This window comes from Caloenas nicobarica, chromosome 12, assembly GCF_036013445.1.
Source record: "Caloenas nicobarica isolate bCalNic1 chromosome 12, bCalNic1.hap1, whole genome shotgun sequence".
In the NCBI taxonomy this organism is placed as follows: domain Eukaryota; kingdom Metazoa; phylum Chordata; class Aves; order Columbiformes; family Columbidae; genus Caloenas; species Caloenas nicobarica.
This window is the reverse complement of record NC_088256.1, coordinates 14,476,625-14,499,216: the sequence shown is the minus strand read 5'-3', so window position 1 is coordinate 14,499,216 and position 22,592 is coordinate 14,476,625. Positions and strand designations below refer to the sequence as shown.

Here is a 22,592-nt window from a genome sequence, read left to right as displayed (position 1 = left end):
AAACTCGCCCCTCTCCAGAGTTCCACAATAATCCCTCAAGTCACCATTTTAAAGTTTCATTAATTCTATGTGGATATGAATTTCAGAAAAAATACAGAAATGTATTATACCTGAATTATGAATGGTGTGAGTTTCTTCTTGTTAATTGCTCTTTCATCAATTGTGTCCGGAACAGAAAGGTTGATCATTTTGCTGGCAGGAAGAAAAACAATAATATTTGAACATTTGGTATTTAATCTCAACAGAACTCAATGCACTGTTACGATATTCATGGCAGTAAATTTCCTTTCGCCTGTTTGGTCTTGTGTATTTTTTTTTAAATCAATGTTGCGTAAATCAGAAGTTAATATTTATTTTATCAAGAATGTATTTGTAACTAATAGCTAAGCCTGAAACCTTAAACTTGTTACTGGCTACTACCGATCTCAGCTGCTGGAGCAAAAAGAGCCAATGAATTATGCACAGTGCAGTCACTGTACTAGCAAAGACTCATTGCTCTGTTGACATCCACTGCAGATTCTAGTAAAAAAATGCATTTCCTCCTATTGTAAATGTGTACTACTGCTGGCAAGAAAAAACTGCCCCCAAAAAGCACAAACACTTTGAGAGCTCAGTGGAGAGCACATGAGCACAATGAATTTTTAGTCAACAAAAAATATGGCAAGTTTTTACTTTATATTATGAACTACTTCCCACTCATTTCAGTCTTCACCTGAAGACCTGAATTACTTGAAACTGGGGAAATTTTTAAAAAAGTCACAAGCTAAAGAAAAGAAATAAAGAAATGAAAGGCAATGGGCAGTCCACTAAACATCTTCTGCATATTGATAGAGAGTTACTGAAATTCCACGCTGATTGAGTTCTCCACTATATGAATTCATTTACATTTAAAAAATAAACCAAAACCACAAAAACAAAAGAAACCCCACATATAGAAGGTGGCTGGTATTTAACAGCCCTGGATGCCTTCCACTTTTCAGCGTGCAGTTAAATGAGTTACTTTACTAACTTACTGCAGCTATTATCAAAAGCAACAAGAGGATTCCCAGACAAATCCATTTTTGGGTTAATTCATAAGGTCACTAACATTCCCACAGAGGTTACCATCTGTCTAAACATGCAAGAAAATGGGCTATTTAACACATCTGCCCTCACTCAATCTACCTGGCATCAGGCTGTGTTTCCACCAGGACAATTTCTGCTCCTGCAAGGTACCTTCTCCCCTTCAGCAAACTCAGTCTCAAGTCCAAACAAAAACACTAGACAAAAATACCAGCTCATGAAGTTGGCATCAAAGCTGAAGCATCGCACAATGAAAGCCTGAGTGACTGAGCCCCTTTTTATATGTGCAAAACATTATGCACACACAGTAGCCACAAGAACAGCCTAGAATAGGATGAAAATTCCTCTAAATACAGTTTTGGGAAGTTATTTTGGTTATTTTTTTTTTCTTTTTAATTCAGAAGCCATCATGACTTACCATAGCACAATCCCATCTCCCACAGCTTTGAATAGGTCATCTGTATTTGGGTTCATTGGAATAACGTGCCTACAGTCGGGATCATTTTCCAGGGCTTTGTTTATCCAGTTTACAAAGGCATATTTTTCTTCCTCTAAGAAAACCAATTGTAAATTTAATACAGGCTTTTTCATAACATAGCAAAGATTTTCCCCAAAAAATCAGTGTACAATAGCCCAGGGAAATAAAAGCCCCGCTATCATTACCACACTGTTGTATTAGTCATACAAAGTTTAAAGAAATATCACTTCCAATAACCAGAATATTCTTGTTATTTACTCATTCCTCAACAACTTTATTATATTCAAGTGTGACACCGGGACTTCATCAGCAAGCACAGTTAACGAAACAAATAAGGACACGTTTAATTTATATGCTGCTAATCTTGCATTACCCTCTAATCCTGTCCAGCTCTCGCCTTGACAGGAGATCATTTAGTTAATGAAAAACAAAAGCCCAACACGTGGTGGGGCAGTAGAAATCTACCATTTTGGGCAAAGAGAGGAGCCGAAAGACAGAGCGGTACCTGAGTAGGAGTGCTGCGTCCCCTCGCTGGAGAGCTCCGAGGTGCCCCCGATCGCACAGATTCCTTCCTTCCTGTTAATTGCCTTTCTGAATGTTTTAGCGATATCGCTGCTTTTCACTTCTTGGAAAATCTACAATTTAAAGTGCTCTGTTAGACAAGAACTTGTCTTCACAAAATAAAAGGAACACACAAGAAGCTATTTCTTCTCGGCTTTAAAGCAAACTTTGAAGTAAAATCGGCAAACGTGAAGGGCCCAGCAAGGGTGTGGTGGTATTAAATTTAACATGGATAGCGGGCAGAGAGGCATCCCCCTCTCTCAAACACATATTGCAAGCGACTATTGAAACAGAAGCATTAGGCATGAAGTACCTCACATACATTTACCCTTTCAAGTAGCTTTCAAGAGACCATCAGAAAAACAAAAAGTGAAACCTTTGCAGTCTGAGAGCAGGTACACATGCTGCAGTTTCCGCAGGACCGAAGTTGAGAAAGCTGTTGTGCAATTCTAACCTTCCTGCATAAGCCAGATCCTCATGTGACTATGACTTTAGCTCACACAAAAGACATTGTCCACAACGCAAGAAACAATTCTCTGTGTCTAACAGTCAAATCTGCAATAATGTGCAACTGTAAGCGTTCCAGGTAAGGATTCCCCCTAAAGCAGGTTTGGGCTAACCGACAAAACACCCTCATGTTTGAGGGCAGAAGACATATTTTAGCACAGAAATATTAGATGTTCCATTTGTGCAGGTTGAATGTTAATATTAGTGGCCCTGATGTCCCACAGAACTGAGCAACTGTTCGAAAGAAATACATGCAATGGCTTGAAAGCCTAAAGCAATCCCCTCAAAACCTAACCTAATTAGTTTCAACCACGCTGAAAACACAAATGAAACCTATGCAGGTTCTCTGAACACTACCCAGAAAAGGGCAATGAACCAGCACTGTAAAGCAGAACAACAAAGTGCTTCTGTTTAAAAGAGAGGAGGGGACTTGCCCGCCTGGCTGCGGAGGTGCCACCGCAGGGCCACCCTGCTGGCTGCCACACCTTGCCTTCCCCAGCCCTAACGCAGGGGAGGTGGCAGGTCAAGATGATGATGCGGTGCAGTCAAACCATCTCCGGATGGCATGCAGAGGTTTTGCTTACCCCAGTGATCAGGCAGAGCTGAGTGAAGGCTCGAGAGCTCAAAAGTTTTGGGGTTTCTCATTGGTTGGTTGGTTTTAAACATAAGGATTTTGATACAGATTTATTTATGTTACAATTTGCTGGATTAATTACTGGTATCACATGCCTTCTTTGAAAATACATGCTTTAACGCTGAGGTACCACTAAGTCACTTGCCCCCAGTCTCAAGTCAGTTCATGTCTTTGTACCATAAATGCCAGCAGAAGTGCTCAGAGTTAGAAAAACGGCAACACTTTGGTTTGTAAAAATCCTACAACGAATCATTGCTTCTACTATATACCGTAGTTGCTTGTAAGATACTTCCTGTTTACTCAATCATTGGTACCATTCAAATGTGACTGAACCGATTTATTTCATCCTTCCTAGTGCAAAGTTAGAGTTGTAGACCAGCTCAAACCAATAGCTGAAACATGCACCCAGCATGCAAGTGTTCACAAACTGCAAACAAACTCCGACTTACTAGTTGACTCCGAACTCAAAAGTTCAGAGGGTCTGAAAACAATTAAGGAACAAAAGGTGAAGATAAATTAAGAAATACCAAGAAAAACAGTTGACATGAAAACAGCTCCCTCAATGTAGTGCACACACTTTTATTACTCTTTCAGCATTCAGTCGAAGTATAAAAAGTATGATGGGAAAGATATTGAACCAGTATCTCAGAACTGTTGTGCTTTCGTAAAAATAAAATTTTTAAAAAATCTACCCTGTTTCTACAGAAAATGCCTGAAGGTTAGACCCATCCTCCAGCTTCTCCTATCTTGTTACTCCTTTCCTTTTAAGGCAACAAATGGATCTGAATTTTCCTACATCAGCATCTAGGTTGAATCTCCAAGTGTGTCTTGAAATGCCCTCTCAAACTTTTAGCAAATACTTGTAGTCTCATTAAATTGAGAAAGGAAATTATACTGCTTCACTGGGAAAACAAGCATTTATCTATGTGCCTGGAAAAAACTGAGTAGCTTCCAGTCAATACTGTAAGCTTAGGGAACTGGAAATCTTTTTTCCAGTTGTTATCTCATGTGGAAATGATCTTTCAATCTCCAACATGTAGGAAAAGCATGTGGATTTTTTGTTGGTGTTGTGGTTTTGTTTGTTTTGTTCAAAAGTCAAAATATTTCCCCTCTGTCCATATCTAAAGGCTGGCAGCGACAGCCCAAAAGACCAGTCATATGCAGAGATCTGCACAAACAACTTATTTTTACATAGCAAGTCCTCAAAAGTGATTAGTTTGCAGAAAGAAAACTAAGATTAGGGTAAGTGGCCAAGAAGCCAGGTTCAACCTCTTCTACTCTCCTTCTTAGATTTGCCTAAAAGGGGTTCCCCCGGCTGCTGGAAACTCAGAAATACCACTTACATAGACAAACTCTTCAAAACTAATCTTCCCATCTTTATTCTTGTCACTGTCGATCATGAGCTTCTGGATGATCTCTCTCACTTTGTACCCAGGAAGAGGCAGGTTGGCTTCCTTGAAGAGCTCGTGCAACTCGTAGTCGCAGATGAACCCGTTGCTGTTGAGGTCTGAGGAAGAGAAGGGGAAGGAGAAGGTTTTAGAAACAAGCCACTAACCCGACATGATCAGCCCCAGACGGCGGGACAGAAAGGTGCTCAACGGAGAGTAACCTGCACACTGGGGACATCTACAAGACATGGAGGTATGGAGGAATCCCCTAGCATACCTTGTTTGTGGCCACATTGCAATGAGAATTTATCTTTGCTGAAAGCGAGATCTGTGCAGGACACAGACACACAGCAGGATGCCCACACCAAAAATACAAAGCCCAAGTAGTATAGTATTCAATGGACACAACCAAGAATATACCAGGAATCAAAGGCATGTGGTAAATACATACGGCACATCCTCAGAGAGTGTCCCAGCACAAGCCATGAGATCTCCTGGCTTTGGGCAACGGCAGCTTCAAAGCAGAGCTGACCAGGATGGCTCTTGGCACACATGACCAAGTCTGGTGTAAAAGTTTCACAACAGAGCATGTGTATTTTCATAAATGATCTCCAGAGCTTCTCTTTTTACACCTAACTGCAGCTGACTTTGTGTGTTAAAAACAGACAGCAATGAAACACAGCACTTCTTACTTTCTGAACTGAAAACGCTAAGTTGCTCTGCAATTACATTTTTTTAATCATGTTGATAAGGATGTTATCCGCTTACCACTGAGAGAAAATTGCAGCCAGATATTTTAATGCTGCGCAAGAATGCTCTGCAAGGACATTTGCTTTGACAGTCAAGCACCAAGCCACAGCAGTACTACATGCTTAGCAAGACACCATCGCCTACTAGATTCAGGAAGAAGGAAAAGAAGAATCTAATGTGATTCTGGAGCTTTCCACATCAACAGATCCCAACTCCTTTGGGATCGCATCTGTCATGTCATCACATCCATTGACTGCACAGGGCAAATGCAGCAGCCCTAGCCCTTTCTTCAGGCAGTGAGGTTTTGCTGTCACCATGGGCAGGACGGGGTGGGTGTCTCCTTCCTCAGGCTAACCAGGATGAGCAGACTGTGGTTCACAGCACAGCTGGTACCCAGGCTCTGGCAGAGTCGGGTCCACAAGAAGCCAGAGCATTTGAAGCAATCAGATGGCCCAGATTCCAATCCCGAGACATAAGGATGACCCTCCAGCATGTTTGGAGAGGTGGAGATTCAGGGCATGTTGTGCTGTTATCAGCTCAGTTGTGATGTTAAAATCCCTTTACTGCCAGCAAGTGGCACAGGCAGCCCAGGGAAGTTAATTCAGCGCCCGAGCTACTGTCTCCTCCCCAAGGCTGGGGCAGTGGGGATATACCAGCCCTGGATTACTGCTGCTGGTGGGGAATACCTGGATGGGCTGAGGAGGTGAAGATTCAGCGGTCTCCTACCATCATCATTCAACCACAGGCTCTGCAAAGTCAACACAGTGCCTGTACCGAAGATATCAGCTGAGCCCTTTGAAGCGAAACAAGAGCAATCTCTGCATTTAAGCAGCTGCGGTACCTTCTCCCCCACCTCAGAGCTCCTAGTGCTGTGATAGTGCAACGGCTGCTCATCACCACCGGCTGCCAAAACCACACCATGCTGCAAGGCACCCGGCCCTTGTTCTGCCCGTATCCCACGCGGGAGGATTTTTCTCCTATTTATAGGGCAGCAGCCTCTCCCTAAGGCCACAGAGTTAAATTCTATTCAAGCAACAGCTTCTGCTGCCCAAACACCCTCACAGACTGTGGGCTGCTGCCGGCTCCCCAGGCTGCGAGGGAAGAGCTGCACATGCCCCAGTATTATTTAATGAGGTGCAAGTGGTGTTTTTTAGGTTTTATTTCATAGCCATGTTCCAGCAAGCAGTGTGTCCTCACCACCACCCCAACCTTCCTCATTTTCCAGATCCACGTGGATTTTAAAATTGTTTGTATAAGTTAGCAAGAAAGTCAAATTCAAATGCTTATTAGAAGACACCCAAAGTAACACAGAATAAACCTGTACTCCCTACCATAACCCAGTCCCTAGTTCTCAAACTAAAGAAGAACATCAATTCCAGTGGATTAATTAATACGTTAGACTACTTTATGAAATGTCAGTGTTTACAATAATGCTGATGAAATAAAGTGGTTTGGGCCAATGATTAATGACAGCAACAAGCTGTTGTCTGGCCTTCAATTTCAGAATTTTGTTCCAGAAGAATATAAACTTACAAAGGCAAGCTTTATTAAACAATCCTGCCTGAGATGTCATCAGCAAACTATTTCCCCTCTAGATAAATCACAGCTTTTTCTGTTACAATTTTCTTATTACTAAATCTAACCCCATAATATGCATCTTTTCCCTGCCCCACAGCTGGTGAAGAAAATCGGACAAGAAGGGATTTGCTAATCTCTAGGGCCTATGGACCCAAAATTAAACTTTGCTTTCACTCTCAGCCTGCCTACAGCCAACACTCATTGCTTCAGCCTGTACCTGATTGAACCGACCACAAGCCTCTCCCATGCTGCCAAATTAAGCATGTAAATCCAGAAACAACCATTTATCACTTCTTCAAATCAATCCACCACCTAAAAAAAAAAATATCTAAGTTTAACATCTACCTAAATATTTGTAGGCAAAGGACAGAGAAAAATAAGACTTCAAAATACACATTGTATCCTTGATAGGACCACAAGTGTGATTTTGATTCATTATTTGGTAGAGGTTTTCCTTTTGACATGTCTAGCTCAAGCATTCAGAAGTGTTTCTGAACCAGGTTTGCATGTGCCATGTCTGAGCCTATTCATAAGTGAAAGGGAAAAACACAATATATAGTATTTTGTGAGGCAAAAGCCTGTTGGATGAGACAGCAGGGAACCAGGCTCTGAAGTCCCCACCTCTAATACACTGGAGAGAAGCACCAGGTAAAACGATGCTTAAACCTGTTTAGAGCTCAGTTCTACATAGATGTTTAAACCTGTTTAGAGTCAGGTCTACACAGGAAGCCCTGTATGTCTTCTAAGGGTGCAATCTAGTTCAAGGAATTAATCTCCAGCCTTGCATTTTTATTGCTTTGCTTGCAGAACAGAAGCCATAAATTAAAAACACTGATTGAAATGCAGCTAGGAGGTAGCCCAAGCCATTGTCTGGTCCTTCACACTTGCTCAGCAGACCTCAGTCTCAGCCTGAAAGCATCGGACCTGCCTGCAGGGCAGGTATCAGGAATTTACTGCAATCTGGGTCAACATCTGCCCGTTTTGAGGGGTTTGTTCACCCTTGGAAAGCAGCATTCTCCCAGTCCTCTGAGTCTGCCTAGTTCAAGGAAGATTTACCTCTGACCAACTAAAAAAAAAATGTTTAGCAGCTCTGCAGCACAAAAAGCCATCTGAAACACACACAGATGTGAATACATGTGATTCAGGAGCATGGCACCAGGAAAAGTGCTGCCCATCAGGAGGAGCTGCACACCAGTGGCTCCCAGCACCTGCACTGGGATCTGGCAGCCAGCATGTGATCAAGTGTGAAGGGCACACACTGCTGAGTAATGCACATTAACTCAACCAGAATCCTTGGGTCTCAGGACCTAAGTTCTCCCAAATCTTAACAACATCCCAAACACCCACCCATAAGAGTTATTCTTCCATAGCATCCTGGGAAAAAAAAAATAATATTAATCACTGATTTACTTCATAAATTGAAAGGGCATCTATGTCCCAGACACTTTGGGAGCAGAATTTACAAGCAAGACATGTCTGTTGGTGCAACTGCAAGACCCTACACCAAGTCACTGGTTTTGCAGTAAAGATGCTCTCATTTCAAGTTTTAGCTTCTTGGCCACAGAAGGGCAGATTTAAGTGTAAAAGCCCAGTGGATGTGGCAGTCTATGGTTTTGGCTTGGTAGCAGAGTTGAGTAATTTTGACTAGTGATTGATTATGTAGTAGAACACGGACCCATTCTACTCTTAAGATGTCAAATAGCCTTTAGCCCTGTAAACATGATAAATAGGCCTGAAACCCCCATCCCACAGGGCAGCTGCTGCTTCACTTCCTGCGCTCTCTGTTCTCCCTCTCTGGCATCACAGTCAAATGTACAAAGTTGCAACATTAAAAAAGTTCCATAATTATTTCCAGCATTACTGCAGGGCCACCATATGGTGCTTTGCTGGATGTCCTGCAAGAGAGCCAGACTTCAGACGGAAGGTGGTCTAAAATCCCCTAACAAAATCTGAAAAGGCATTCAACAGCTGAAGAGGCTGTCAAAATAGAAGCTATCCCAAATTAAATCCTTCAGCCTACAGCCCAGAATTACTAATGGAAGAAAGCAAAATTATTTTAACAGACAAGCTACAGCCTGGATTCATTATAATCTGCCTGATGGAAAGGAAACTACAGCACATCTGAAGTTTCCTGTTTCTACTGAAAGATGCATGCACGCCAGCATCCCAACCCTGCAGAGGTCACTGCAGCGATGTACAGCACCATCTTCTGCCCATAAGCAGGTGGCCCAGCAAAGCCACAATAAACACAACCCAGAAGCTGCCTCAAGCTCTGGCTCAGCTTCCTCCCGACAAGTCCTTAAAATAGCTTAAATAACAGGATGCAAGAGGGGAAAGTAACCCACACATTCCCTTTTAAGGATAAACGCTCAGCAGGACACACTCTAGCAGGATCACAGATCCTTATTTGCCTTAAGCTAACATTTCAGAGCATTGTTTTACCACCTTGCAGCAGTGAACAAAGTGTTCAGCTAGGTTATCGATTTTTAAGTACTTCGTGTTTTCCAGAAAAGATGCTTATCTCTGCTATTGGAAGCAGGGAGAAGGAAGACAAATAAACAAAGCAAGTTTGCAGATTTTGTTCTGCCATGCCTCCCTTATGAAGTGCCACTGCTTGGCCAAGTACATACATACCCATTCCTGTTCTACAGAGCAAATTCAGAGATCAGCTGAGATTTGGAGCAGCCTGCTCCCACTAACCTGTGGGTCATTCGAAGTCAAGACAGTTCTTATGCCGCACCTAATTACTTTTTCAGATGTTCAAATGCTTTTTTCCCCACTGCTGTTTACCACTTGGATCACTTCCAATACAAATGGTTGTAGGATGCTGGGAGCTGCTCGTCTGAGCTGTAGCTGATTTTAGTGCTAACCTTAAACCATATTTTCTCACCTGTGGACTGCTTCTAGTAAGCAGTAGGGAGCCTGTGGGACTCCTGCGTTTTGCTGGCTGTCAGAGTACAGCACACCAGCTGCATGGGAGAGAGGGGATACCTTCAAGTGGCATGGAAGGGAAGTGGTGACAGAGTAAGCAGTAACACAGTTCACTGCCTTCCAGCACCACTGGATGTCGCGATCCAGTTCAGCTGTATACAGAAGAGCTGGTCAAACACACATCTTTAAAGTCCCATCAACCTACACATCCCGAGCAACAACTTGCCCCATGCTAGAGTTACAGCAGGTCTCCAGGAAGCCCATGCAGCCCACGAAACCACCCTGAGATACTTCCTCCTCTCCACATCTTCTTTGTGACACCCTAGAAGCCAACCAGCTGGGCTTTGCTATAACCATGCTTCTCAGCTGGGTTGCAAGTCTTCTAGGTAGCTGGGAGATGAAAGAAAGGCTTCATTTTAAATAGCAGCCTTAGTCCAACTTGTCTTCACATTCACTAGAGATGGTATTTGAAGTTTCCAGCGAGAGTCAGTCACCCAGTTAGCAACCAGTTCTATATCCTAGGTAAAATGTGGCTCCTTTAGGCAAGAAAAAAAGAGAGTGAGAGCATTGAAGACACTCCTGAGAGGTGTGTCCCACAGCAATACTTGTGAGCTGTATAATGCCTAAAGCACACAAAACAGAAGGACTAGCAGATCCCATCTCACTTGTGGGTATGTCCAGGCTAATTATCACATTTCTCAATAATACCTAAGTTTTGACATTGCTTTTGTAATTTAAAACCAAACAGGGACCCACCTCCTGAGCAGGGTGAGCTGGTTTCCTGAAACAAATCAGGATTTGACTTGGGTTTCTCCGTGTTTCCAGTGCAAAGGCAGCCAGCCAACCTAACCTCGATAATTTCCCCACACACTAATGACAAAAACCCACCACATTCCAGCCAGGTTAATCATTTTAAGTTTATCCAAGGACAGAATGGGCTGTCTGCATCCCAGCCTTATTAAGGTTGCACTCAGAGGCCCATTAGGCATCAAGAAGCATGATGGTCACTCATCTCCCTCTGCAGCAACTCACTTCCACCTGCTGGAAAGGTCTCAGGAAGAGTGAGACAGAAGAGGGAACTGCCTAAAATGCAACTTGCTTCAAGTCCAACAGAGAATAATGCTCTGTGAGAACAGGTTGTCCTTGAAATTCATATTCCTGTCTGCAGATTGCAAGTTTAGAGCATGCGAGAGTTTTAAGAGCCACCCTGCTTGAAAAGGCAGCTTTACCCAATACAGATGTGAGGCAACTACCAACTTGCATTCATAACCAGTGCACAAGCAATGCTGATGTCCCGTTAGGAGAACGAAACACTGGCTCTGATCACTTGTGCAACTCGTTCCCGGGCAGTGCCAGTCCCGGGTGTGGTTGTCCAGCTGCACACACTGACCTCAGCTCACGCTGCTGCCATCCAGCTCCATTCCCACCCCTCCCTGGCGTCCCTCTGATCCTCAGTAAGCCATATCAGGAAACTAAACCAGCAGAAAACAATTTTCTCCGTGATGTCAGCTTTCTCCCTGTTTACGCTTCCTCAAGCAGCCTGCCAGAGGCTTCTGCAATGCCGGCACAGAGGGAGAGCAGGCAGGCAGGCAGAGCACTCCCGGAGCATTGCAGGCTGTTAGGGAGGTGAGAACCAGAGAAGAAATAAAGCCACCAGAGGGCAATGCACATGCATTGCAACCACAAAACATTTTATTATCACCACAAGTCACTCCATACTGGCCAGGTAAACAGCCACTAATTAGGTTTTGCCTACAAGCTCACCAAATATGGTACCTCAAATGCACATACACAAACCAGAAATGTAGCACCTACATTTACCGTCTGCACAGCTCAGGCAATTTGCCAAAACCAGCATCACCAGAACAAAGCACTGTGCAAGCCTTGAAGTGCTGCCTGGGCCAAAGTAATGCAGTACTTGTTTGGTTATTTCTTCTGCCATCAGGAATCAATAAAGCCCACCTGGAGCAACAGGGCAAGGCTGCCTGCCAGTGCTCACTGCGGGCTGGACTGCCCAGGTCCCTTCATTTTTGGTCCTTGGCTAGAAGTGACAAGCCAGAAGCAACAAGGCTGCCAAGGGGCCGCTTGGCACGGGGGAGATCATGAGAGCACCAGAATGCCCATGTCCTGCTGGCACCAATGCTCACAGAGGTGGATAAGTCCATTTAAGATGCACAGCAAACAGGAGCAAGGTGTCCTCCTCACTGTGACTTACCAACTTTGGCAAAGGCCTCCTTGAGTTCCTCCAGCTCATCCTTGGAGATTTGCATGGTGTTGGCCATCTCATGAATCTAGGGAGTACCTAAACAGAATAAAGACACCGTGTGAAACCAGGATGCATTCAAATGCATGCAGTTTTGAACAGCAGTATAGCAACAATCAGTACCGAGGTCACTACAGTTCTTGAAGCCATGTTTATCTTTCCACTAAGAAAACAGATGTGTGAAACTCAGAAGATGTGAAATGCACTCCTTAACAAGTCAAAAATCCTATTAGCTTTGTTAATATTTAACTCTGTGTATTTATGTGCTACACTGTTCTACACATATTAAGGTACCTGCTACTAGTATGTTCTGTAGTTCAGAAAAGCTCCAGCGATTTTCCACAACTTTGAACAAAATCAGAAACCAGAGTTAAAATATTAATGCCAGAGATACTGAGTGCTCTGTCTGCCTCTCTGTCTCCCAACAGCACACAGCTACCAAACTCAAATCATACGGATTCTGAACAGTACCTGGAAAAGGTCTTTTTGCACAAAGTAGTATACCTGACCTTGTTTGCAAAAAGGAAAGAATCTGCTTTTCTACAAGAAAACTGTTTGAATAACCACCTACCTATTTCCCCAGAGTCAGTCTCTCAATAAACCATGTAAGCAAGAGGCTGCTTGCACTGCCACTGACCACTCCTCCCTACTGAGCAAGGCACGGTGGGAACATCACAAGTAAGCATGGAACAGCAGGCATTAGCCATGCTCAAACCCCAAGTATGCAGAAACCCCACTTTGATCATATCTGCTTGGTGTTAACGAAACAGAGGGGATGAACCGTACAGTTCCTACACCCATCTGCTACAACCCTCCTTTCCAAGCACTTGTTAGGTGCCACCCAGCTAGCCTGGGCAGGAGGTATCACCATAAGGATGGGAAAACACCAGCGATCTGCCCATGTCCCCTTCCTACAACATGCACAACAGCACATCAGACTGTGCCCTGTTGGCACTTGGGGCAATACGACCAAGAGAGATCAGCAATTGATGGAACAATGCAAACAGTACAATCCCCGTGCATGAACTAAAAGGTATGCACTGATAAGTGCATTCTAGCACATATGCTAGCTCTAGCTCAGTCTCTAAAAATGGAGATTTGAGCAAGCTCAGTGCACCTTCAAATGAGATTTGCATCCCAAGATTTTCCAGCTCCCACTTTTGTTAGCTACAGTCGCTGCAAGTTGAGAAACAAAAGGTTCCTCCTCTGCCTATGGGAACAGACACAGCTGCCTCCTCCTCTGTAAGCAAAAGGAATTCAGGGTGAATTCAGATTTACAGACTGTCAGAAGGCAGGATCCCGGACGGGCTGGCTCACTGTTCAAGCAATGAGAGTCTCAGTTTCACAAATGCCTGTGCTCTGATCAGCAAACCTCTTTTGTCTGAAGCTCCCAGCTGCCTTCACAAGGACTTGTTAGCTTAAGAACACAAGTTTGCCTGTAGCTGTAAATATTCATTTTCTGTAACACTTCACTCAGTGCGGAAAGGATGAAGTCCTTAGAGATGGGAGCGATGGGCAGGTGTGGCAGCCTGGGAAAGCAGCTCAGACAGGTGCCAGCAGCAGAGAAAGTCAACAAGAAGTTGCGTCACTGCAGAGACACGGAGGAAAGCACATCAGACCCCACCTCCCAGCATCTGCAGGGCTGCCAGCGGACATAACAAGATGTTTAATAGTCAGTAAAAGTCACCAACAGCAAGACAGCCAACTTCGTCACTGGGTTTGTACTGCAAGAATGGGGCAGGAGGAGGAATTGCAAAGCTGCACCAGACTGACAGAGGGGAAAAAAAAAAAGAAAAAAGAAAAAAGAGCACAATAGTAATTTTCTTATACTGTTTCACAGATTACAAATTAGGCTAGTTGACCTGACTTGCAAGAGGCAGGAATGCTGTGTGCAGTGTTGCGCATCACGCTGGATGCCCAATCTGCCAAACTGGGACCTACACCCGTTCCTGCAGCAGCCCCTTCCCCACAGCCCTCCCACGGGTGTCCCAGGGGCCTGAGCATCAGTGCCACCAAACCCGACTGCTGTTTCCAGGGGACAAAGGAGCTGCTCAGCAGGAAAGTCAGCTCTGTCTAAGCTTGGTGAATGCTACAGATTTCACAACTGGCAGAAACACTTGGGGAACACTATCAGGAATGGAGACAGTTTTGGCTATGCTGGCAGGTGGGTGGTATGAGCTGCCAGGCAGGAGAGGCCAAGCAATGAGACTAAAAAGTTCAGCCAAACCTCTCACAAATTCTGCTTTCTTCCTAATCCTCATTCGCACCAATTCATTTTCAAACTATGAGGATTTCTCTTAAAAAGGGATTTCCAAAAGCATCATTATCTAATCACTTCATTGGAATTTAATTTGCTGCTCACTATTTCTAACATCTTTAACACCAAAACGAGCATGGAACACCACCATAAGCCAACAGCTTTAAAAAAAAAAAAAAAAAGCAGCTGCTCTTCGACTTTATCAGGGAAATACCATGTTTCTGTGTGTCTTAAACTTTCCCTTCCAGCCCCTACCTATGTTGGTCAGCTCAGTCAACAAGTCTATAAAACAGGTTTATCTCAGCTTTCATATTGTTTCTTCCTTCTCTATTTCTCAGCTTGAGAGGACAAATGGAGAATTTGAACCAGAGAAAAAGCTGATACCTGACCTTGTTATAGCTGTCTGAAAAAGGGAAAGTAACCAACAAAACAGCATATGAAAAGGGTAGTGGGCCACAAAGTTACAAGCTGACAGGGACTGCTAAGCTCCCAAAGCAATTTTATATAGTTTTTTTTTGCAATGGAGGGGTATTACACTCACATTGGTACACTGGGCTGGGAGGCAAGGAAGCTTTTCTGACTTTTGTTGCGTGGGGTTTTGTTTGTTTGTTTTTAATAGCTGAGTCTAGGGCATTGAGAATCGTGTTTTTCATTCAGATGCATTTTTAAACAAGAGCCTTTGTCTTCATGGAGATAAAAAGCCCTTTTATCACACTGGCATAGGGGTCACACATCAGCTGCCCCACTAGAAGCCCTGTGGGGATGCAGGACTGCTGCTCACGCCTCACCACGTCCAGTCACTTCTACCACGAGCAAAGCCTCTGCCAGGGCATGCAATGACAGCCAGAGACAAACTCACATTTAAAGACCCATTTTAGAGAGAGAATGAGGGGAAAAGAGAAGACAGAAGTGAGCTAGTGATCCCACACCTATTTTACACCCTGGTGACAAACGGTCCATAGGTCAATGCACACATAAACACAGCGTCTAAGGAAGCAACTCCTGCTCCACATCCCTTTTGCTCCTGCCCTCTTCCCTCACCCCACAGAAGAAAAGCCAAGGCAGCTCCGTAACACGCAAAGCACTAAAGCAGCTTCACAGAAGCGAGTGTCTGGCAGACAGTGCAGCCCGTTTCTGTCCCCTGAAGACTTCACTTGTGCTGCAGATCAGGGCTGCTTTAAGTACATCTCAGGTTTTCAAATATCAACTCCCTTCCCTGAAAGGAGTTGTATCAAGTTTCTGTGCAAACAAGTTTTATAGCTTCTAAACACACTGCAGTCACTGGATCGGGGTTAGTTTATTTGCTCTCCAGACAGAACTGCAATACAGGTCAAATAAAAGCTGCCCTAGACCATGTGTTTTAACAGCTGTAAGCCACCTGGAGACACAGCTTTGCAGCGGCGACTGCCACTGGAGGGATGCAGGGACTGTGGCGCTCAGCACTTCCAGCACAAGTGCCAAAAGCTAAGCAGGATATTTGGGTGAATTAACTGCTCAGACAGCAACATAAAAACACTCAAGCCCAGAGAAAAAGTCCTCAGGACTCTTCTCCAAGAGGGGAAGTCCTGGGAGCTGCATCCTGCACAGAGGATGGGTCTAAAATGGTGGGGCAGAGGGAGAAGCATTCAGGTATTTGCGCATCTCCTTAAAAGCTGGAGGATTAATTCAATTTTGGAAGCACACAGAAACCAAGTATTTCCCAACAGCCACTCAAACACTTCCAATAGCAACAGGGTTGGAATTCACTGCTGATCCAAATGGAAGAATTTGCTTTCTTAGCAGCTCCATGTTAGTTTGAAAACCGAGATGCTCTGTTCCTCCCAAACTCATCCTGTTTTAATATCTCAACAACTGACTGATTAACAGCATAAATTTGTTTACTCAGACAAATGCAGAGACACATTAAAGTGTCAACAAAAAGGTATTAATACGTTCTTTTTCCATCTGATTTAAAAGTAAAAAAAAAAAGAGAGAGCTAGGCCTGGACTGGAGCAGTGACTCACCCCACACATCTTCCCCTTTTCAGAGGAACCTGTGGTTTTGCTGCCTTTTCATGACAAAGGCTCCAGACATGAGAAGGCAAGTCAGACAGCATTAGCTAACAAAAATGTTTCAAAACCCTGTGTCTCTGACCATTAACTCAGCACGTAGCAGCCTTGCTTTAGGAATAACGAGGGGGACAGCCAAGCACTTGGTCTCCCCCAAGAGCCATGGCAAGTGCCAGAGCCCCTGGGCTTGCAGCACAGCACACTGACGCAGCTGCCTCGCTAATTTGGAGCTAATTTGGAGGGAATCCCAGTGACATAGCATCTGGCCCTCAGGCTTCCTGTGGTTCACCCCATCCTCCTCTTCCTCCCCGTTTTGCAGGTTGGGCTGGGCCCTGCCAAGAGCCACATCAGAGTTTGGAATGACCATCCACACTCCCCTGCTTGCCTTGCCCCATCCACTCCCCTGGCTCCTTTTGCAAGATGTGTGAATCTTGGTCACCGCAAAGTCTGTCCTAGTCCTCTGCAGCAAGGGATTCTCCCCTACTGCTGCACAGACCCTCTCCATGGGGCCATCATCACCACGTGCATTCCAGCATGGCTGTGCAAGCTCCGGAGCTGCTGGGCTAACCTGGGCAGTCACTCTGCTCAGGGCAAAGCAGTGAGGGAAGCGAGTCACCGGTGAGGGCTGAAAGGCTGAGTTTTCTTTGCATCCTTTTCCAGACAATTGGGATACTGCAGGATCTCCTGACAATGCAGGAACCCTCATCCATGGGCAGCAGCTGCATTTAGAAATGTTTGCAGGCAGGAGAGGGCACATGCACCCCCCCTCACTCCATCATCAGGTGCAGCCAGCAGCTCTGCTGGCTCCTTTTTCTGGTCTAGCCCAAGCGAAGCCTTTGGGGTTTTAAAGACATCTTCAAACTTGACAGCAACAGAAGGAAGTGAAACCTTGCAGTGCACAGGCTTGGCCTGAGGAGTCCTCCAAGATAAATACCTACCTCTGCTTTGGAGGAGACAGGCAAGTTTAGAGACTGATGGCCTGTAAACGAAAACCTATCATGCAATCCATCCTCTCCTGCTCATAATCGGTTTGTGTGTTTCAAACAACGTTTCCTTCATCAAGTTCTTCCAAGACAGCACCATTTGTTGTGTGTGGTTATTAGCAAACACAAGGCTGCTGGAAACACATAAACTTTTCCTTGGCAATTACCTTCCAGACAGTCACTGGTCAGAGACGCAGGCTGAAACCAGACCTTTTCCATGCTTTTGTCTTTCCACATGGCGATAGGTGTCATCCTGGTAAGAGCAGTGATTAGGAGATGCTATCCCACACGCAGAGATGGCACCGCTGCGGTGTCTAACGCCTCGCCAACAGTGTGACACTGCTACAAACAAGTGTCCTCCAGAAATTACTTCACTGCTGCTCTTTGCATGAATGTGGCACTCATGCATGGAAAATATGGAGGTGTTTGTATCAACTCGGCTGTTTCCCTGTCTTGGGAGGAAAGGAGCACAGAAAGCTTTGAGCAGGTTATTTCTTTGCAGTGCCAGACTTGGCCAAGTAGCTGCATCTCTCGTCTGTGGCTCTTCCCTTTAGACAGGCTTTCCCAGCCCCGTGTACATCAGGCTCAACACCAATGAAACTACAGCTCTGCTCTCAAAGTCTGCAATGTTTTCACTACTGAACCACACTAAGCTGTAACACCTGCAAAGGAATCACCCAAATCCAGCTTTATTTCATTATTAATCCAGCTTTCTTTGTCCATGTGCAGCACCAAACAACTCACCTCAACAGGCCAAGGACCAACTACACACAAATTCAATTTTAATACTGAAATTCTCTAAGCTTGTCTTGCTATTTGAAATTACTACCTCTCATCTCCCAATTCTCCAGCTTCCTCAAGCTACTGCCTTTACACACAGAACATTCAGTACACACAGAGTACGCACTTTGACTGGTCCATGCTGATTGTGCAGCCCACCAGCTGTTACAGAGCCACTTGCTGCATCACAGGGAAAAGACATAGGACCACAGATAGCAATTCCTACTGAACAGGCACCTTACTGCTCACATCTTCCCAATCCCATATAAAGATTACCTTCAGCTGATGTTTTTTAAGCATCTCTAAGTCAACAGAAGTCCCTATTAGTGGGGTTTGCTTTATATTCTTTCAAATCCCTGAAGCTGTCATGCCGGGAGAGACAAGTTTCCTGCTATGTTTATTTTCACCTGGGAGCAGACTGTGAGACTTTGTTCCTGTTGTTAGACAACTCACCACTGCTGCAGGGGAAAAATCTGTCAAATCCATCAGGATCAGAGACACATCCTGGAGTTAGTCACTGCACTTGGTTTGCCAGCAGCTCTCTCCAGATTTGGAGACATGTCTCGATGTGGTATCTACCTCCGGACATGCACTTTCATCCAGCAGGTCCAGATTAAAAACCTAATTTCTCCCAGCTAGACCTGGGTAGAACAGTGCCATAGATTTTTCTGAGCAGGGCTGGGGTAGATGCCCAGCAAGCACCTGGGTTGCACAGAGGCAGGGTCACTCCAATGGTATGGGAACAACCACAGCAACCCAGTTTTCCTGTGCCTTCTGCTTAGAATTTAACTGCTGCCCCAACATACTTTGTTACCCTAGACAACCTGATCTTTCACTTTTTGCATGCTGGTCAAAGCATTTTTATTCCCTTTAAGACAGGACCAGATTCACTAGCTTCGATCATCTTAATCTCTTAGTAAAAACAACCACTGACCCATCAGCCAATTCACATGCCTCTGACTCCCCTGCACAGTCAAGGGGCCTTTTTGGAGTGCAGTCAGGCATGGATAATGGTCAGCATGTTCAGCACCCTGACCCAGAATGCAGCTGTAGCCAGTACCCACAGAAAAACAAAAATCAGCATTAAATTCACTCACAGCATCAAACAGGAATCAGGCCCCTGCTAAAAGCCCAGGAAAGCCATGTCCTTCAGTGTAGCATGCAGAATACTGAAAGCTGGGGATATGACACAGAAATTTGAGTACACAATTCCCTCTGTCTTGCAGATACAGAAAACAGAAAGATAGCAAGCAGCTGAGGATGCTCAGCCACGTGATATCCAATTGCCCAAGGCCTGGAGGGGAGCACAATTCAGAGTAACACAAATGTCTCTGCTCTAGCTGCACATGGGAGGCAAAGAAATGCTTCCTCAGTCCTCAGTGCAGTCTCCCCCAACACATCCCCATCAGACCTGAAGGACTAGAAGCCAGAGCTGCCACTGATGCACATGAAGGGGTGAGATGTGATCCTGGAGCAGAGTAGACAGTTGCTTTCTTACTGTCATGACCCAGCACTTACTATGAGGAAACTGAACCAACAGAAACGTAGAACTGACTTGGGACTCGAATGTAAAGGAGAAGCATAGAAATCTTCCTGCAGACCTACACTCTTCTCTGAAGGCTCCTGACACGGAAGATCAGGACCAAGTGGATTAGATGGACAGTAAAAGCAGGAGCAGTGCTGATTTTCAAGGAGAAGAGCAGCTGCCTGCGAGACCTTGCAGCTGCAGTCACACACATCCATCACACTGCAGACTCGCAGCTACAGTGTACGGACCTCCTTGCTGCTCCAACTCTATCGCATGTATCTACAGAGTATTTATAATCTGCAGGGCACAGCAGAAACCAGATAAATACTGCTCAAGGCACCAATGAGTCAGTCCTTAAAAGCCTCTTTGCCAAATACTTCTAAAAGTTGCATTTTGTCACACCTCTGCTTTGAGCAGAGCAACTACTCCAAAATTAGAGCACATTTGAGATCATAACCTGCTAGATTGGTTTAACTCACTTTTGAATTTCAATAATTTTTTCACATCTAGTGAAAACAGAACTGAAATATTCCCCATTAACTAATTAGTACAACATGAAACAGGTGATCCTTTCAAGACTTCTCAGGAAAGGAAGAATTTAACATGCATCCTGCCTAGAACCTGCAAAAGCAAATAACATTCAGAGGTAATTTAAACTGAAGTGCGAGAAGGTAAAAAAAAGAGGGGGTGCAAGGGTCAGATGTCAGCTAATGGACTGAGATTCAGAAGGCTAAATTTAAATTCCTAGTTCAGACACAGAAAAATCATGCTAGCCTCTCAGGAAATTCTTATGCTGCTATTATAGTAATTCTTATTCTTGCTTATTCCCTAAATAAAGAGCAGCATTAAACACTTCCTTCTGCTTATTCTGTTTCTTAACTATAAATGACTTCGAGAAAGGACCCACCTCTTATCAGGCATTGCAGAAGTTGGCAAAAGGCATCCTTGATTTTAAGACGGGACTCTCAGAAAGCAAACGGGTTCCCTGCCTACATAAGCCACAAGGAATGAGGATCACAAGTCTGAATCAGTGCTGATTTTCTTCCCCAGAAGCAACTGGAACCTGCTTGCTGAGACCTGCATGTTACCTGCATGTTACCCTAAATGTGCTTTAAGCACGTGTCTCTTGATTTCTCAATATTTAGCCCAAAAGGAGCCCAGTTCCTTACGAGGATGAGCTGTAGCCCTCAGCCTGTGTCCTGGTCCCCAGCAGCTGGAGAAAGTGCTTCAAAGGTTGAAGGGAGTCAAGGCCACCCAGCCCAGACCCATCTCCATCACCCCAGCACCTCCAGCCTCCTCTCTCAGGTAGGGCCTTTGCTTGGCAGGTAAAGCAACTGACATTCAATATGCCATGATAAAGCAAGAAGTATTACTCAATCTCTTAAACTTCCCCTCCGCCCAGGCTGGGGAATTAGCCCGATCCCTAAATTAAATCATGGTACAGTCACTGCTTATTCAATGCCAGCAAACAAGCTCCTGCAAGCCAAACACCCAGCGCGACGGTGCCGATCTCTGGGGAGCTGGACAACAGGGAGTTTCAGCAATTAATTTTGGGAGGGTGGGTTTCGTGCAATCTTTTAGAAGGTACAGCTGCAGTTGAGTGATTTTGCAGACTGTTTTATCAGTCTGAAGATAAACAGAGCTGTCCTGAAATGGCACAACCAGGGCTGAAATTCCGGCAGCCTGGCGACTGCTGCCCAGATGATAAACATTCAGAGAAGTGTGTTGATGAATGTTGTCTTATATATGAAATAAAGCACTAGAAACTACAAACCATACTCTAAGCATTGGAATTATCTTTCAAAAGTCACTTAAAAACCAGGAATTTCAGTAACTGATCTCTTACTAGAAAGAGCTCCTGATAAAAGAAGAAAAACCTTTTTCCATCCTTCCCCTGCTGCCTGTAATTCTTGTTCAGAAAGCACCAGGGAAAAAGGGAAAGAAGTCAAACTAATTTGATTCAGAACAGGAAAGCAACACTAGACTGCAATAAATCAGTGCCGTTGCATAGTTGTCCTAGCTGGTTTTGGAAGTAGAAAAAAACCCTGTAAATTCAACACTTATTTTCTCTAGAGAAGATGCTACCAATCCTATCTACCCATAACAAAAGCAGAAACATTAATCTCAAAGATTAGTGTGAAATGTCTAGAAAAGCAGGAGAGCTGCTGTCTTTGCCTCCCAGGAGGCTGCCATGAGAGAGAAATCACGTTTACTCTGACGGCAGGGTGTTCCCCACACTTCTCTATAATTTGACTTACTACAGGGAGAAGCGACAGGGAGCAAAAGGTAGCAGTAGCCAATCCAGGATCAGACAAACTCTACTCCGTGACTCTTGAAATTTGGACAAGCATTAATAATTTCTACAAAATGCACCCTGATTAGCAGGTTTCAAGGCCAGGCAGGATCTCCAAGATGCATCTAGCACTCCTGAAGCCAAGCACTAACTTCTCGTCGGGTCCCTTTAATCTATTTTGCCTCCTCCTCCTCCCTTGGTTTAGCAGCTCAGCCAGTGCCTGATACCCCTAAAACAAATGTAATGGTTAAAGAAATGTGTGCATTGTAAACAGCAGGTAACCTCATCACTACTCTGAATTTCAGGAGGGTGTGAGAGGCCACCAGCTGTAGAAATCATTCTTTATAGCCAGATGTTTTGGAGAATAAATGCAGGATAGGAGTAAAATATAGCTAAGCAAAACCTCAGAGCAGCACCTCGAGTATAAACAAAATCAGGACATGAAGAAGCCTCATGATGCGTTTTATAGGTCTTCAGACATGCTAAGTCTAAGTTTTTCAGCACAAAAGATTCAGCATTTCAGTCCAACACTCAAAAGAACTTGTTGTATA

The 22,592-nt window shown here is 44.5% G+C and overlaps 1 protein-coding gene across 3 annotated transcripts in view; it reads right to left on the bottom strand.

Annotated features, from left to right (window-relative positions):
• Positions 1 to 22,592, bottom strand: part of PLS3 (plastin 3) — a 54,307-nt gene that overhangs the window by 10,255 nt on the left and 21,460 nt on the right. For all 3 annotated transcript variants that reach the window (XM_065643307.1, XM_065643308.1, XM_065643309.1), the window contains 5 exons: positions 12,105 to 12,191; positions 4,586 to 4,749; positions 2,046 to 2,175; positions 1,481 to 1,613; positions 111 to 192 (listed from right to left, as the gene is read on the bottom strand). In XM_065643307.1, coding sequence (XP_065499379.1) covers positions 111 to 192; positions 1,481 to 1,613; positions 2,046 to 2,175; positions 4,586 to 4,749; positions 12,105 to 12,171 — 576 coding nt within the window. In that variant the 5' untranslated portion in view covers positions 12,172 to 12,191. The remainder of the gene's footprint in view (positions 1 to 110; positions 193 to 1,480; positions 1,614 to 2,045; positions 2,176 to 4,585; positions 4,750 to 12,104; positions 12,192 to 22,592) is intronic.